Source organism: Tiliqua scincoides, chromosome 11 (genome assembly GCF_035046505.1).
Source record: "Tiliqua scincoides isolate rTilSci1 chromosome 11, rTilSci1.hap2, whole genome shotgun sequence".
NCBI lineage: Eukaryota > Metazoa > Chordata > Lepidosauria > Squamata > Scincidae > Tiliqua > Tiliqua scincoides.
Window position 1 is genome coordinate 6,613,446 of NC_089831.1, and position 14,564 is coordinate 6,628,009.

The 14,564-nt window shown below is 44.3% G+C and overlaps 1 protein-coding gene across 3 annotated transcripts in view; it reads left to right on the forward strand.

Annotated features, from left to right (window-relative positions):
- NSD3 (nuclear receptor binding SET domain protein 3) overlaps window positions 1-14,564 on the forward strand; it is a 96,042-nt gene that overhangs the window by 19,988 nt on the left and 61,490 nt on the right. For all 3 annotated transcript variants that reach the window (XM_066639210.1, XM_066639211.1, XM_066639212.1), the window contains exons 2-6: window positions 427-1,148; window positions 4,776-4,847; window positions 6,831-6,990; window positions 7,756-7,907; window positions 12,823-13,347. In XM_066639210.1, the coding sequence (XP_066495307.1) occupies window positions 471-1,148; window positions 4,776-4,847; window positions 6,831-6,990; window positions 7,756-7,907; window positions 12,823-13,347 (1,587 nt within the window). In that variant the 5' untranslated portion in view covers window positions 427-470. The remainder of the gene's footprint in view (window positions 1-426; window positions 1,149-4,775; window positions 4,848-6,830; window positions 6,991-7,755; window positions 7,908-12,822; window positions 13,348-14,564) is intronic.

A 14,564-nucleotide genomic window follows, 5' to 3' on the forward strand; every position in this document is an offset into this window, starting at 1 on the left:
AGCTGCTGGTGTCCTTGAACTGGCAATCTTCTGATGTTATCTTTGGGCTAACGGAGGCTCTACCCTCTAGACCAGACGTCCTGCCCTAGTGGCTGAATGCAGTATAGCATCTATATGATGCATTCTGGGGCAACAATGGAGGAGCAAGAAACCCAGAAGTGAGTCTTTAAAGCTGTTTTTCCACTGCATTGGTATCCACTGGTTGTTTTTTAATCCACTAAGTCACAGCCTCGTTATCCTCGTAACACTTTGTGCATCTCATGAAGTAGACTTTAGTAGTCCATTTAGCCTTTTCAGTAGCTCAGGAACCTTTCTTGTTTTTAGTGGGGAGAGAAATACTTGTTAAATTAACTTCCAACTTCTTAATCTTTACCAGAGAACTTTTACAGACCTTGCACTTTATCAACTCCCTTTTTTCTTTCTTAGGCCCTATGAGAAAAAGGGAAAGCTAAGGATGCTGGAGCAGAACAATGGATTTCTCCTTCTCTTTCATGCAAGGGATCATGGGAAACACAATTCAGCAACCACCTCAACTCATTGACTCGGCTAACAACCGCCAAGAGGATGCTTTTGATGCCAGCAGTGACATCACTGAAGATGGGAGACAGACACCATATGAAGCTGCCCTTGCCTTGCAGCAAGGCTTTCAGTACCCTACGCCAACAACAGAGGATCTTCCACCCCTCATTAATGGATTTCCACCAATCAGCATGTACGAACCCCAAGCCAAATACCAGTCCTATAGCCAGTTTCCCAATGGTTCAGCCAACGGCTTTGGTGCAGTTAGAAACTTTAGTCCCCCAGATTATTATCCAATGGAGAATAATAACGCAAGGTCACATGAAATTCTGGAAAAACCGTCCCCCCCACAACCGCCACCTCCTTCCGCACCCCAAACGGTGATTCCAAAGAAGACCGGCTCCCCCGAAATCAAGTTAAAAATAACCAAAACTATTCAGAACGGCAGGGAATTGTTCGAGTCCTCTCTCTGTGGGGACCTTTTAAATGAAGTACAAGCGAATGAGTACGCGAAGTCGAAACATGAAGGGAGAAAGGAGAAAAGGAAAAAAAGTAGCAAACATGACTCTTCTCATTCAGAAGAGCGCAAATCGCGAAAAATTCCAAAACTGGAGCCAGAGGAACAAACTGTAAGTGAAACAAGAATGTCATAAGTTTTTTTTCTTTTACTTCCATGCATTAAAGACCAGTATTCCTAACTGTGTTTCTTCTCATTCTTTTTTTTTGTTTGTGCTTAGAAAATTATGGATACTTTGACAAACATACAGCAATTAATATGGTCATATTATGGATCCCATTAAAAAAAATTTTTTTTAATATGGCAGGTTGCAAAGGAAATCAAAACTCTGCTTTTATAATAAAGCATGCAGATTGTGGAAGTGATGTCAGGAGCCTGAGATCTTGCCAGATGTATTATTAATGGGACTAATGTCACTCTTAGTGATTTTATTACAGTTGAGTGAAATGACAGCTGTTAAAGGTGCATCAAACTTTTCCTTTAAGAGAGAGTTTGGTATCTTTAGAGAGAATGCAAAAATCACATTACATTTTCTGATTTCTAGCAACTATTCTTATCATTCCTAAAGATGTTATTGAGAAAAGTTTTCAAACATAGACTGACAGTGTAAGAAGGAAGCCTCTTCTAATCTTAAGAAGATATTTTTCCTGTGTAGTTTATGGTTACATATAAATTGGTTGGTGGCTTCCATGCAACAATTAGTAAATGCAGTTTTATGTTCTAAGGCAGGGGTCTCAAACTCATTTCACATAGAGGGCCAAATAGCACTCATGATGCCTGCTGAGGGCCGAAAGTGATATCATTAGGCAGGAAGTGATGTCATTAAACTGGTCATGACCAAAAATAAGCATTTTTTCTCACTTGGGAACTCATTAGCTGCAAATGGTAGAAGAGAAAATATACATATCTTGATCATATTTTCAAGTGAGCTATCTTGAAGCTCAGTTTTCAAGTGAGCTTCCCTTTCAGGAGTAACACCTCAGCACTCTCAGCAGCTGAGAGCCTGAGGGCCAGATAAAAAATTTCCACGAGCCGCATCCGGCTACCGGGCCTTAAGTTTGACACTCCTAAGGGTTTTACAACAATATCGTATAAGATTTTGAGAGAATAAAAAGGGGTGGGCTTTTTGGAGAGCAAGTGACTGAAGGCTAGTTTCTATTGTAGTTTACATGCTGAACCCTGTTTATTTGGTGGGGACTGTCTCATAGTCTTGTTTCAGGACAGTTTTCATTTTTCTGATGCAGGAATATGTGTGGATGTGTGGATAGCCATCCTAAAACATCCATACATTACAAATTTGTGCATATCTCGACAAAAGCTAGGGCAGTGGTAGGACATTCTGTGGCAAGCATGAAGTTACCCACCCCAAGTTTGTGTGATACCTTTCATTGTTATAAGGCATCCTTCACCACCAGTGCAATGTGAGTGCATCTTGCAGCTTAGCTAAAGATGTGGCTGGACAGCTTTTGGTGTTAGGGTGTGGATCCCAAGGCAACCCAAAATGAGGTAGTAGGTTCCTGACTATTTCTTCATCATTTCCTCATGTGATCTCCAGGGATTCAATTTGGCATGCTGTTGTCTGGTGTGTCTAAGACTGCTGGATGAGAGCTAGAGTGGCACACCACAAGTATGCTGATGGGCCTCTTCGGTTCTGCCTGGCTTAGCTTGCTTTGAGAGTTAGACTGAATAGATCAGGGGTGTCAAACACAAGGCCTGTGGGCCTGATGTGGCCCCCTCAAGCTCCTTATCTGGCCCTCAAGCTCTCCCAGCACCACCATATGCTCTCAGCAGCTGTGCTGAGGTGTCACTGATGAAAGGGCTGCCCACATGATACTTGGGATCTCCCATATCTTGAAAATATGATCAAGATTTGTGTATTTTCTCTTCTATCATATGCAGCTAATGCGTTCCTGAGTGAGGAAAAAAGTGCTTACTTCCGGTCATGACTTGCTTAATGACATCACTTTCTGCTTTATGAATGCTATTTGGCCCACTGAATGAAATGAGTTTGACGCCCCTGGAATAGACAGAGAGTTGGATCAGGGAGACCTGGCTTAGCCTCCCACTAATAACATTTGTTTTGTGCCCTTTAGCAAGTTACAGTAGTGCCTTGAAATCCATGGGGTTTGGTTCTGGCCCACCCCGTGGATATCACTATCTGCGGATACTGAAACACCTTTAAAAAACTAAAAACCAGGAAGAAAATAGCCTTCCTGACTGTCACACCACAAAACAGTACCATTTGCAAGGCAGTCTTCTGCACTCCTGTAAGCCACCTCTGGGTTTCACCGCCCCCTCCTGGGCCCTGGCTCACCCCAGAATGCATCAGGCGACCCGGAAGTGACTTACTGGTGTGCAGAAGACAGCCCTGCAGAGCCACAGGAGAGGCTAAGGCTATTTTTTTCATCTTTATCCCTATTCCACTGCATTTGAGAGGAACCCCTACCACTCTCACAAGTCCTCTGAGCATGCCCAAGGTCGTGATGGAGGAAAAAGCATTGGTAGCAAGCATTGGTGGCAACCCCAATTACAGACGTGCCCCCATATCCGCGGGGGTTCTGTTCTTGAGCCTATTGTAGATATCTGAATCTGCAGATAGGAGGGACACCTATCCCCAGCGGAGCATCCTCTGAACCTAACAGGTCCATTTTTATAAGGCACTTAAAATGTCATTTCCAGTTTTGTGAAAAAAACAGAAGTGATTTTTTTCACCTCTAGGGCTCAGTCAGACGTCCCTGTCCTCTGCTGGTCTCAAAAGACCCTCCAGAGGCGAGGGGAGAAGCATTCACCTTGCCTCTGGAGGGAGCGCGTGCGAGGTGGCCCCATGGATCCGATCCGCAGATACGTGGGCCCTCCACTGGCTAGTAAGCTGTGTTAAAATTTGTGGACCTCTGGGTCTTATTTCTCAAATTGCACCAAAGAATCCAGTAGTCTGTGACAATGTATGAAATGTGCAGTGTTGCCATGTGTCCCTGAAAACCTAAATAGAAGCTGTGTCTACCTCATGCTGACCTCTTTCTCAAGAACAAACCTTTCTGTCTTAAACTGCTGGTTGAGCAATCTGTCTGCTAAGAATATTACTTTGCACCAACATCCCCCGATTATGGGTGAAACGCAGGAGGACTTCCATATTCCCAAAGTTCAGGTAATTGCATTTGCCGAACTGGCAAGAAGGCTGCCAAGTCTGGGGCCACATTATTCTGGCTCCATGATGCAAGATGTGATTGTTCTGATAACTAAATATACTTAATTCACGACTTAGAAAGTACCTATGTTGTGAAACTTTGATTTTTAAATTGTGGTGGTATGTTTTTGTTCTTTTAATGGCCTCTCAAATCATGCATACCAGTAACTTCTGTGTTTGCTTTGTTGAATTTCACTGGTGGCGGAACAACCTATTGATCCGAATGAAAGACTGTCTCTAAAGAAGGTTTTTGGTTGTTCCAACTGTAAACAATGCTGCAGACGAGGAGTCAATCCAATAAATTGCATGTCCTTGCTGGTTGCCCTCACCCTTCCTTCCTGCACCTCTTCAGCTTGTATCTTGTCGATGTAAAGCCACAGAGAGGTTTGCTGAGTGTGCTTCAAGCAGAATATTAATGGGACTCTAAAATAGACTGGGATCGCGCGACTAGGGGTGTGAATCAGCCTCTTCAGGTCTGTTTCCTCTGTAATTTTTTCCTGTCCTGGTTTGTTGTTTCCTTTTGACTCTTCCTTCATTGTTTTAAACTCATTTCAGAGACCAAATGAGAAGCTTAGCACGTTGCCTGAAAAGCCAAGGGAAGAAAGAATACTGTTGGACGAAACTCCGGTCAGTACGTGTGGGCTTCTGACTCCAGAAAAGTCATGTGACTTTGTTAAAAGCGAGAGGGTTAGTCATCATCCACAAGGTGTGGGGAGCCTGTTGGACCAAGATGTGGGCGCTGAGGCAGGACAACTGCCTGGTCTTCTTTGATTACCACAGACGTGGCTGCATGATAGTGTCTGTGTTGTGGCCTAGTACAGACTAATCAAAGCCAATTCACATTATTGTGACTGTCAGACCTGTGCCTCTTCCTCCTTTCAGTGCAAAGGAGGAGATAAAAAAAGTTCAACTTGCAGTTGTAAATAAAACTGTTTCTTCTTGCATTCAAACGAAGCAGCGTCAAACAGTCATTTCAGGTCTTTGTTGACTGATGTCAGTTAGAATAACCTACAGGTCGGCCCATGTTATGTGTGGATTCAGGACCTGTGGATTCCTTTATCTGCAGTCTCCCCAAACATGTGGGTGGGCAGACCTGGACCCTCTAGAGGCGAGGGGAGTTGTACTTCCCCGGGCCTCAGAATGCCCTATAAGGAATCAAAACGTCACTTTTGGTTTTCCTTGGGAAACCAGGTAGTAGCCTTTTTTTTCTGAAGAAGCTATTCTGTGACCCATGGTGGCAGCAGGCGGTCACACGCTGCTTCTGCAGGCCTGGAAGACCCTTCAGACGCAGCCAGAGCTCAGCTTTGTTCAGGTTCACAGAGTGGGGGCACAAAAACCACAGGTTTGAAAACCCATGGTTTTTCTTATCCGCGGGGATTCCCAGAACAGAACCCTCATGGATAACACGGGCCTACTTACTATTTCTGAGCTTTAGACATACCACGAAACAATCAAGTTCAGGTAACTCAAAACTGAAAGTTTTCACCCTCTCCCTTCGCTGCAGTTTTCACAATCTAAACTGTTTCTGAGCTTAAAATATTTATTTATATGCAAATGTTACCCCCCCTTTTTTTTTTGAAAGGTGGCAAGTCAAGATGACTGACACAAATTATAAACTATAGATGAGTCAGTCCAATGGAAGGGGGCTTTGTGGTCTTTCCTTCTTTTGGTAGGATATAGCCTTATCTCTGTTCTCTACAATGTCAGTTTTGTTTGTCAACATTTGTTAATTTTTTTTCTCCTTTTGGTTTACTGCCTCCCCCTAGAAGTGCCTCTGGGACTTGGCACTGCAAAGTCCTATTCACTGTTTGGCATACAGTATTTGTAATTATTGTTTTGGGTGTATTTGTGAAATAGTCCATACTTCATAAATTTAGCAAGCAATATTTTTGTGTGTGTGAGAACTGAATTATCATGTATTTCAGTGATAAAGATTAGGTTTGTTAAATCAAGAGTGTGTATATTTCAGTTTTTTTCTCAAAAGGAGGAGCAGGAGAAAAAACCTGGGAGCCTAAAACCTTATCTCATCATACGTAGAGGTAAAAGAATGGCAAATAGTATCTGAACAGCTTTGTGTGTGTTTAGAGAAATATCAAGGGAGGAAGAAGGGAGCTCCACAGGGTTTTATATACTCTCCTTTTTATTTTTTTACTTATTTAATTTTAAGTGTACACTATGCTTTGTGTACACTAAGCAAGGATAGGCTCCCAAGGGAGCTGACATCTTAAATTATGATAAAAATCTACAATAATACTAGGTGTTGTTTATGAGAGTTTAGGGAAGGAGGCAGAAGGCTTGGTGGATAGATGAGAGACTGGCTAATGATAAAGATGTCAGCCCATAGAAGCAGACTTTCTGTTGCTCCGCAGAGTCTTCTGGTCCCTGACAGTTAAAAATGAACACATGCGGGGCCCTAATTGACATTGCAGCGTGTGTATATTTTTGCTATGCTATTCTAGTGAAAGGTCAGCTCACCCCCATACTTGGTGGTCTTTGGTATAAACTTCTCTGTGCAGAAGATCGGCTGGATAGAGAAGTTGTGGCACAGAGAAGAAAAAAGGCTGTTCCTTTATTGTTTATGGATGATACCACTTAGTCTTTTTTGTGTAGGCCCAGCAGGCATCCCCCCATCCTCCAGCGCAAGTAACAAGTGATGTCAAGTTTGAGGTTGGAGATCTGGTCTGGTCCAAGGTGGGCACATATCCTTGGTGGCCCTGCATGGTTTCCAGCGATCCACAGCTTGAAGTTCATACCAAAATTAACACAAGAGGCAAGTAAATAAAACCCCTTGAGTAGGTATGTTGGAAACTCATTGTGAGTGTCTGTTTAATTGATTACAGTCATACCCCTGTTTCCTTGGGGATTCTGTTTCAGAACCCCTTGCAGTTAAGCAAAACCTTGGATACAAGGGAAGACACACACCCCCACCTTTGCCCTCTCTGGGAAGGGAGTTCCTAATCTGTGGCACACCATTGGGAAGGCTCTGCTCCTAGTGCTTGCCCCAACAGGAGACCTGGGAAAAAGGCCTTTGATCAGTCTCTACATCGAGGCAGGTTTCTCAAGGAACAGGTGGTCCCTTGGGTACTCTGGTCCCAGAACTTTGGGGATAAGACTATGCAGAATTGTTCCTTGTTTTCCTTGGGAAAGGAAGCAGAGGGACAGAGTTGGTAACTGTTTGGCCAGATGGAGGCATAGAGCCTGGTGGCCGATTCCAGCATACATTCTCTCAGGCACATTGCAATGTTGATTTACAACCTCACTCCCGTTAATGTGTAGGCTCCGGTGCTGTGCTAGCAGTCCCGTACTCTAGGTTGTACTTAAACAAACCTTTTCCAACAGACCATGGTTAGACCCTCATGCTCAAAGGGCTAGTTATTGCATGGCATGAATATTCAACAAGTCACTTCTTTGATTAAAAGAAGAAGTGGAACATTCTGAGTTCTATTGTCTTGCAGCTTAAAAAGGGAGGGGGAAGAGAGGATATGTGTGCCCCAAATTGACAGACTTGACGCTTCCCCCCTCCCCTCGATTTCAGGTGCACGGGAATATCACGTTCAGTTTTTCAGCAACCAGCCTGAGAGAGCATGGGTGCACGAGAAGCGGGTTCGAGAGTACAAAGGACGCAAGCAGTATGATCAGTTGGTGCTGGAGGCTGCTAAGCAAGCCAACCACTCTGAAAAACAAAAGGTCTGTACAGTCTTAAATGAGGTGCTTTATTTTTCCAGTGGGATGGGAGAACAATGGTTTTAAGTGAAATTAGAGTTATTTGTTTATTGATATTTCTGTCCTGCCAACCAGACTTCTGCAGGGTCCCCCAAGGAGGGTTCCTTGAGAGAGCTGATCCCCCCTTGGGCCTGCAGAGATTGGGGCAAGAGGCCAGTTCTGGAACATGTGGTGTCAAGGCTGTACACATGCAGCTGGTGGCAAAAGTTGTTGACTGAACTTCAAGTTTGCTGTTCATATGATGATAGAGGCAGGGATGTTCCCCCTCCCTGTCCTTATTTCCTCCCACTTGGGTGTTCTGCTGTGGTTGTTCCATGTCGCTGGTGGCCATCAAGCGTGATAAAGTGGTGTTAACCTGTTTTTTGATTTACTGTTTTCTTGACCTTAAGTATTTACTTCTGTGTACTGAGAGAGTCTCCCGAGTATGTAAAATACACTATTCTGGTTGACCTATTTTCCTTTAATCTGATACGCACTCATCCACCTGAATTTTCTGGTAGTATAAACATTGTGTATGTGTGTCTGTGTGTTACTTTGGATACATTTCTCTCTCTCTTCCCTCCCCCCATTTTCTTGTATCTTTTAAAGCTGATTTTAGTGCATTCCATTTTAACTGTTCTCTTTTGTTTCCTTATTGCTTTAAATAATAGTCAAAACAGTCTACTGGTTTCTTTAGATCCTTTTTTTCCCCTCCTGGGGTGGGAATGAGAACTTTCCAGAGAAAACAACAAAGAAAGCCTTGATTTGGGTATAGCTTCAATTGAGCAGCAGCCAGGTAGTGGCATTCCCCAACAAAGCGTAGCTGGAAAGGTGGGAGTTGCCCTCTCCAGACAATAAGAGTTTAGCGTTTTCTTATCTCTATCTGCCACAAACATTCTGGAAGCTCAATGAAGGTCACCCAGCACCTGGAAGCTAACAAAGGTCTGCAGTTTGCTTTTGTTTTAATTTGCTTCTGCATACTTAGGGACTCCTCCAAGTATTTACCACTGCCTTGTCTGTGGGTGGCCCATTTTAATTCAGTATAGCTGATGTAGTCAATCTGTGCCTTGGGGGCTCCCTTGGGAGGCGTGGCTAGCCCCCAGGGTCTTCCTAAGGCATCTTGGGGAGAGAGGTGGCCACAGCTGCTCAGCTCAGCTCTGCTCAACTCAGCTGCACATGCTGCCTCCGGACTTGCTGCTTTTCTGCAGCAAGTGCAGAAAACCTGCTTTTCTGCAACAAGTGCAAGTGCAGCAAGTGCTTTTCTTCTGTGAACAAGGTGGGTGGGGCAGTGTGAGCTGGGGAGGGTGTGTGGAACATGGTGGGGGAAGGTGATGGAGCCTCCCCACCAAACAGAGAGAAGGCTGACTGGGAGGTACGCAGCAGAGAGAAGGCTAACTGGAAGGTGTGGAAAGAGGGCTGACTGGGAGAAGCTGGGAGGTGTGCAGCACTTTCCTCTGCTTGAGAAGGAGGGAGCCCAGTCTGCTCTTAGTGGGGGGAGTGTCCAAATGCCACAGCCTGCATTTCTCTGTCTTGCCTGGGGGGAATAGGGGTGGCATCTGCATATTGGGGTGTATGTGTGTGAGCATGCCCCCATCTACTTTGGGGGTGAGTTGTAATCTTACTCTGTGCGGCTGCAATCCTATCCACACTTTCCTGGGAGTAAGCCCCATTGACTCAAATGGGACTTACTTCTGAGTAGACCTACATGGGCTTGGGGTCTGTGTCAGGTTAAGCAAGGTTCTTCACCTTTCTCTTTTTCCTCCCCCTTCAAAAAAGAAAAAAGAAGCCACTCTTGATGACTTTGTCTCCAAAAATTGATTAAAAAATAAAAATACCCATTCCATCTCAGCCATCCCCCATTTTCCTCCTGCCTCCTGGGTACTTCCCATGTTGGCTGCTATTATAAGACAAAAGGCACAATCCTAGCTAGGTCTACTCAGAAGTAAGTCCTGTTGTGTTCAATGGGACTTACTCCCAGGAAATTGAGGTTAGGATTGTAGCCAAACAGTCTCTAGATTTCAGTTTGCAATTAGCAGATACACACAAAACAAAGTCTTGTGTACAGCAAATTCCCCAGCAAATTCATCACTTCCCCCCTCCCTTTCCAAAACCCTCCAGGTGTGCTGCTAACAAACTCAGGGCACAATCCTAACCAGGTCTACTCAGAAGTAAGTTCTATTTTGTTCAGTGTGGCTTACTCTCAGGTAAGTGTAGTTAGGATTGCAGCCTCAGAGTGCTGGCAGCTGTTTTTTTGTTTCTAGTGTATAATAACAACACCTTATAATTATAACACCTTCATCCCCATTTTGGGGGTAACTGAGGTGAGGTGTTGTAATGGGGAGCCATGGCCAATGGCCACAAGGATCAGGGGAGCCACTGGCTGGTAAAGTTCGAGAACTACTGCAGTATAGGCTTTTAACCACCTGAATTTGATATTGGGGTGTGTGTGTGTGTGTGTGTGTGTGTGTGTGTGAGAGAGAGAGAGAGAGAGAGTGAGAGAGTAAAAATTACAATTTCAGTCTCAGTAAAATCAAATTGGGATAGGTTTATCTGAGCAATTGGAGAAATAACATTTTATATTTTGGAGTTCCTAAATGGCAGTGTCTAAGGGTGTTTTTAGTCGGTCTTGCCATGACAGGACATATAGGGAAGGGCACTTTCTCAGCTAGGTTGGCATCCAGTCTGCCAGAAATGCCTAAAGCTCACTTATCTTGTATGCATCACGGCAGTCCTCTGCCTTTACTGTTCTGGCAGGTGGAAGCCAAACACAACATCTAGTCTTCTTTATTCTTAATGTAAATGGCCTGTTGTCTGCACATAATTGTTTGTCCACACCATCTATGTATCCACTAAAGCAATGTTTCTTAAACTGTGGGTCAGGACCCACTAGGTGGGTCACAAACCCATTTCAGGTGGGTTCCTATTCATTTCAATATTTTATTTTTGATGTATTAGACTTGATGCTACCATGGTATGTGATTGCATTTGGGGAAATGGGACCGATCTGTACTTTTAACAGGCTGCTATGTATATGCATTTAACAATGGTAGTAAATGGGACCTATTCCTGGGTAAGTGTAGGAAGGATTGCAGCCTAGGATTGTTAAAAAATTTTCTGCTCGGTGATGTCACTTCCAGTCATGACATCACTTCTGGTGGGTCCTGACAGATTCTTATTCGGAAAAATGGGTCCCAGTGCTAAAAGTTTGAGAATCACTGCACTAAAGTTACTGGGTAAGAATCCATTGAAATGTTGGGAAGATGGTTAAACAAATATATCAAAAGGTATGTGTACTGTCTGTAAACACAGCTATTTAGTTATTTGGTAAGATTCAGGCCGCAATCCTATCCACACTTTCCTGGGAGTAAGCCCCATTAACTATAATGGGACTTACGTCTGAGTAGATATGCATAGGTTTGGGCTTTTAAACCCCCACCCCAGATTGATTGTTTTTTAAACATATAGTGGTTAGTGTGTTAGACTTGGACCAGGAGTACTCTAATCTCTGCTCACCATAAAGGTCACTTGGTGGCCTTGGTGCCAGTCTTGCACTTTCCACCCTGCCTACCTTACAGAGCTGCTGTAATAGAAAAGGACAGGGGTGGATGCTTGTATGCTGCCCTGAGGAGAAGATAGAGTATAAATACAAAGAACAAGCATGATTATAAAAAAAAATGACCTGCCTACCTATATAGTAGCAATGTATTTGATTACAGGTTTATCAGGTATATTCTTTTTGTGTTTCTACCCTGAAATGATAGCAAAAGATGTAGCATGGTTGATCAGATTCTTGGAACATAAGAACATAAGAACAACCCCACTGGATCAGGCCATAGGCCCATCTAGTCCAGCTTCCTGTATCTCACAGCGGCCCACCAAATGCCCCAGGGAGCACACCAGATAACAAGAGACCTGCAAGGCTTCCTGGGAATTGTAGTTAAGAACATAAGAACAGCCCCACTGGATCAGGCCATAGGCCCATCTAGTCCAGCTTCCTGTATCTCACAGCGGCCCACCAAATGCCCCAGGGAGCACACCTGATAACAAGAGACCAGCAAGGCTTCCTGGGAATTGTAGTTAAGAACATAAGAACAGCCCCACTGGATCAGGCCACAGGCCCATCTAGTCCAGCTTCCTGTATCTCACAGAGGCCCACCAAATGCCCCAGGGAGCACACCAGATAACAAGAGACCTCATCCTGGTGCCCTCCCCTACATCTGGCATTCTGACTTAACCCATTCCTAAAATCAGGAGGTTGCGCATACTCATCATGGCTTGTACCCCATAATGGATTTTTCCTCCAGAAACTCGTCCAATCCCCTTTTAAAGGCGTCTAGGCTAGACACCAGCACCACATCCTGTGGCAAGGAGTTCCACAGACCGACCACGCGCTGAGTAAAGAAATATTTTCTTTTGTCTGTCCTAACCCGCCCAACACTCAATTTTAGTGGATGTCCCTTGGTTCTGGTATTATGTGAGAGTGTAAAGAGCATCTCCCTATCCACTCTGTCCATCCCCTGCATAATTTTGTAAAGTTGTTTTTGGAGTTGTTGGCTAGTTTAAGGTGACACAATGGAAGTTTGGGGGTCTGAATATAGTTTATAAGCAGTAATAAGAGATGCTGACAATTCATTATGGATCTTGGGTTTTCAATATCTTTTGAACTTTGGTGACCTTTCAGTTTTCTTTGTTTTCTTTTTTTCTTCTTTCTTTCCCAACCACAAAATGGTCTTTCCTCCCTGGCAGCCCTGAGAGATTCAGTACCTGTGTTGTGGAGTTGACTTTTTCCAGCAGAATCGTGTTTAAAAAATGGTAGCTGTAACCAGATGTTTACTGCTTGAGCATGATTTATAAGCAGGGATGAATATATACAATAATTCCATCTTCTTTTATTTCAAAGATTCGCAAACCAAGGCCACAGAGAGAGCGTGCTCAGTGGGACATTGGCATTGCCCATGCTGAAAAAGCGTTGAAAATGTCTCGAGAAGAGAGGATAGAACAATATACCTTCATCTACGTAGATAAAGAGCCAGAGGAGGCTTTGTCCAAAGCCAAGAGGACTGGTGTGCCTAAGACAGAGGCTAAGAAGACTCGACGACTTAAATCATCACCCAGCTCTCAGCCAGAACAGACCAGTGAAGTTTCAGCAGTGGCCTCCCAGTCCAGCTCTGAGGTGCGGAGATACAGTCAGAGGAGGCAGTCTAGTGTGGATGAAAAGACTGAAGAAGAGCCACCTCCTGTAAAAATAGCATGGAAAACAGCTGCAGCCAGGAAATCCTTACCAGCATCAATAACCATGCACCAGGGAACTTTGGACCTTCAGAAATGTAATATGTCTCCAGTTGTTAAAATTGAGCAAGTTTTTGCTCTCCAGAATGCTGCTGGGAATGGAAAGTTCATTGATCAGTTTGTTTACACCACCAAGGTAAAGAGATAAATAAAGGGCATGAATACGCAACAAATTGAAAGGCTTTATCCTATATGTTCACCAGAAATTCAGTGTGTGATCTTTGCAAGCTGTCTTGAAATGTTTGGGTGAATTCTTTCGTAAAATGTCAGGGCTTGGACCCATTCAGCCATTCCACATTGGCTAAGCATCCCACCTGACCAAAATCAGGGGCCTCCTCGGGGGTAGCTGTACAATGTGAGCAGGCTGCTGGCATTCAAAAAGCCAGAAGCTTATCTGCCTCACCCACCTGTAAATGTCTATCAAGATGCATCGTTGTCCCCTTGTGGACAAATTTCTGTCATATATCCATTGACCTAAAGGACCTGCAACACAATATCTGACCTGCCACACTATCTGGCAACCAATGAGTTTATCCTTGCTAGAATCGTTAGTGTAACTTGCAAAATCAAGGTAATTTTAGATTCCTGTAGTTTCCTTAATGATACAAAAGAGCCGTTTGCTGATTGTGTAGCTGCCATCTGAAATCAAACTGATTGTTAGGCTGTCTTGGGTTAGATCATGTCACTTCTTTGTCAGTAACTAGCAAACTTCAGATTGTTGTAGTCATAATATTTGAATTTCCTTCACTTCTTTGACCTTCGCTTCTTCTCAGGGAGGGTCGTAGCTCAGTGGTAGAAGCACCTGCTTTGCATGCAGAAGGTTCCAGGTTCAATCCCTGGCAGCATCTCCAGGTAGGGCTAGGAAAGACTCCTGTCTGGAAACCTGCCACCAGTCAGTATAGATTAGGGGTGTCAACCATTAGGCCTGAGGGCCTTATCTGGACCATGGAAGTTCTTTATCTGGTCCACATGGTAATTGGGCTCTCCCAGTGCCACCCTTTCAGCAGTGCTGCTTCTGCTGAGGCTCTGGGAGGGAGAGATGGAAGGAGGCCTCAGAAGTCAAGGAACACTATGGGAGAGGGGGCTGACCAAGAGGGTGAGAGAGGAAAATGCTGCTGAGGCACTGGGAGAGCCCAGTTATCACATGGGCCACCCTTTCAACAGTGCCGCTTCTGCTGAGGTGTTGCTTCGTAGAGCATCCAAGCCACAAAGTGATGCCTGGACAGAAGCAGCATGGCTGAAAGGGTGGCCCACATGGTAATTTGGCTCTCATATCTTGAAGATATGATAAAATTTGCATATTTGCTTTTCTGTCATTTGCAACTAATGAGTTCCTCTGTGAGAACAAAGTGC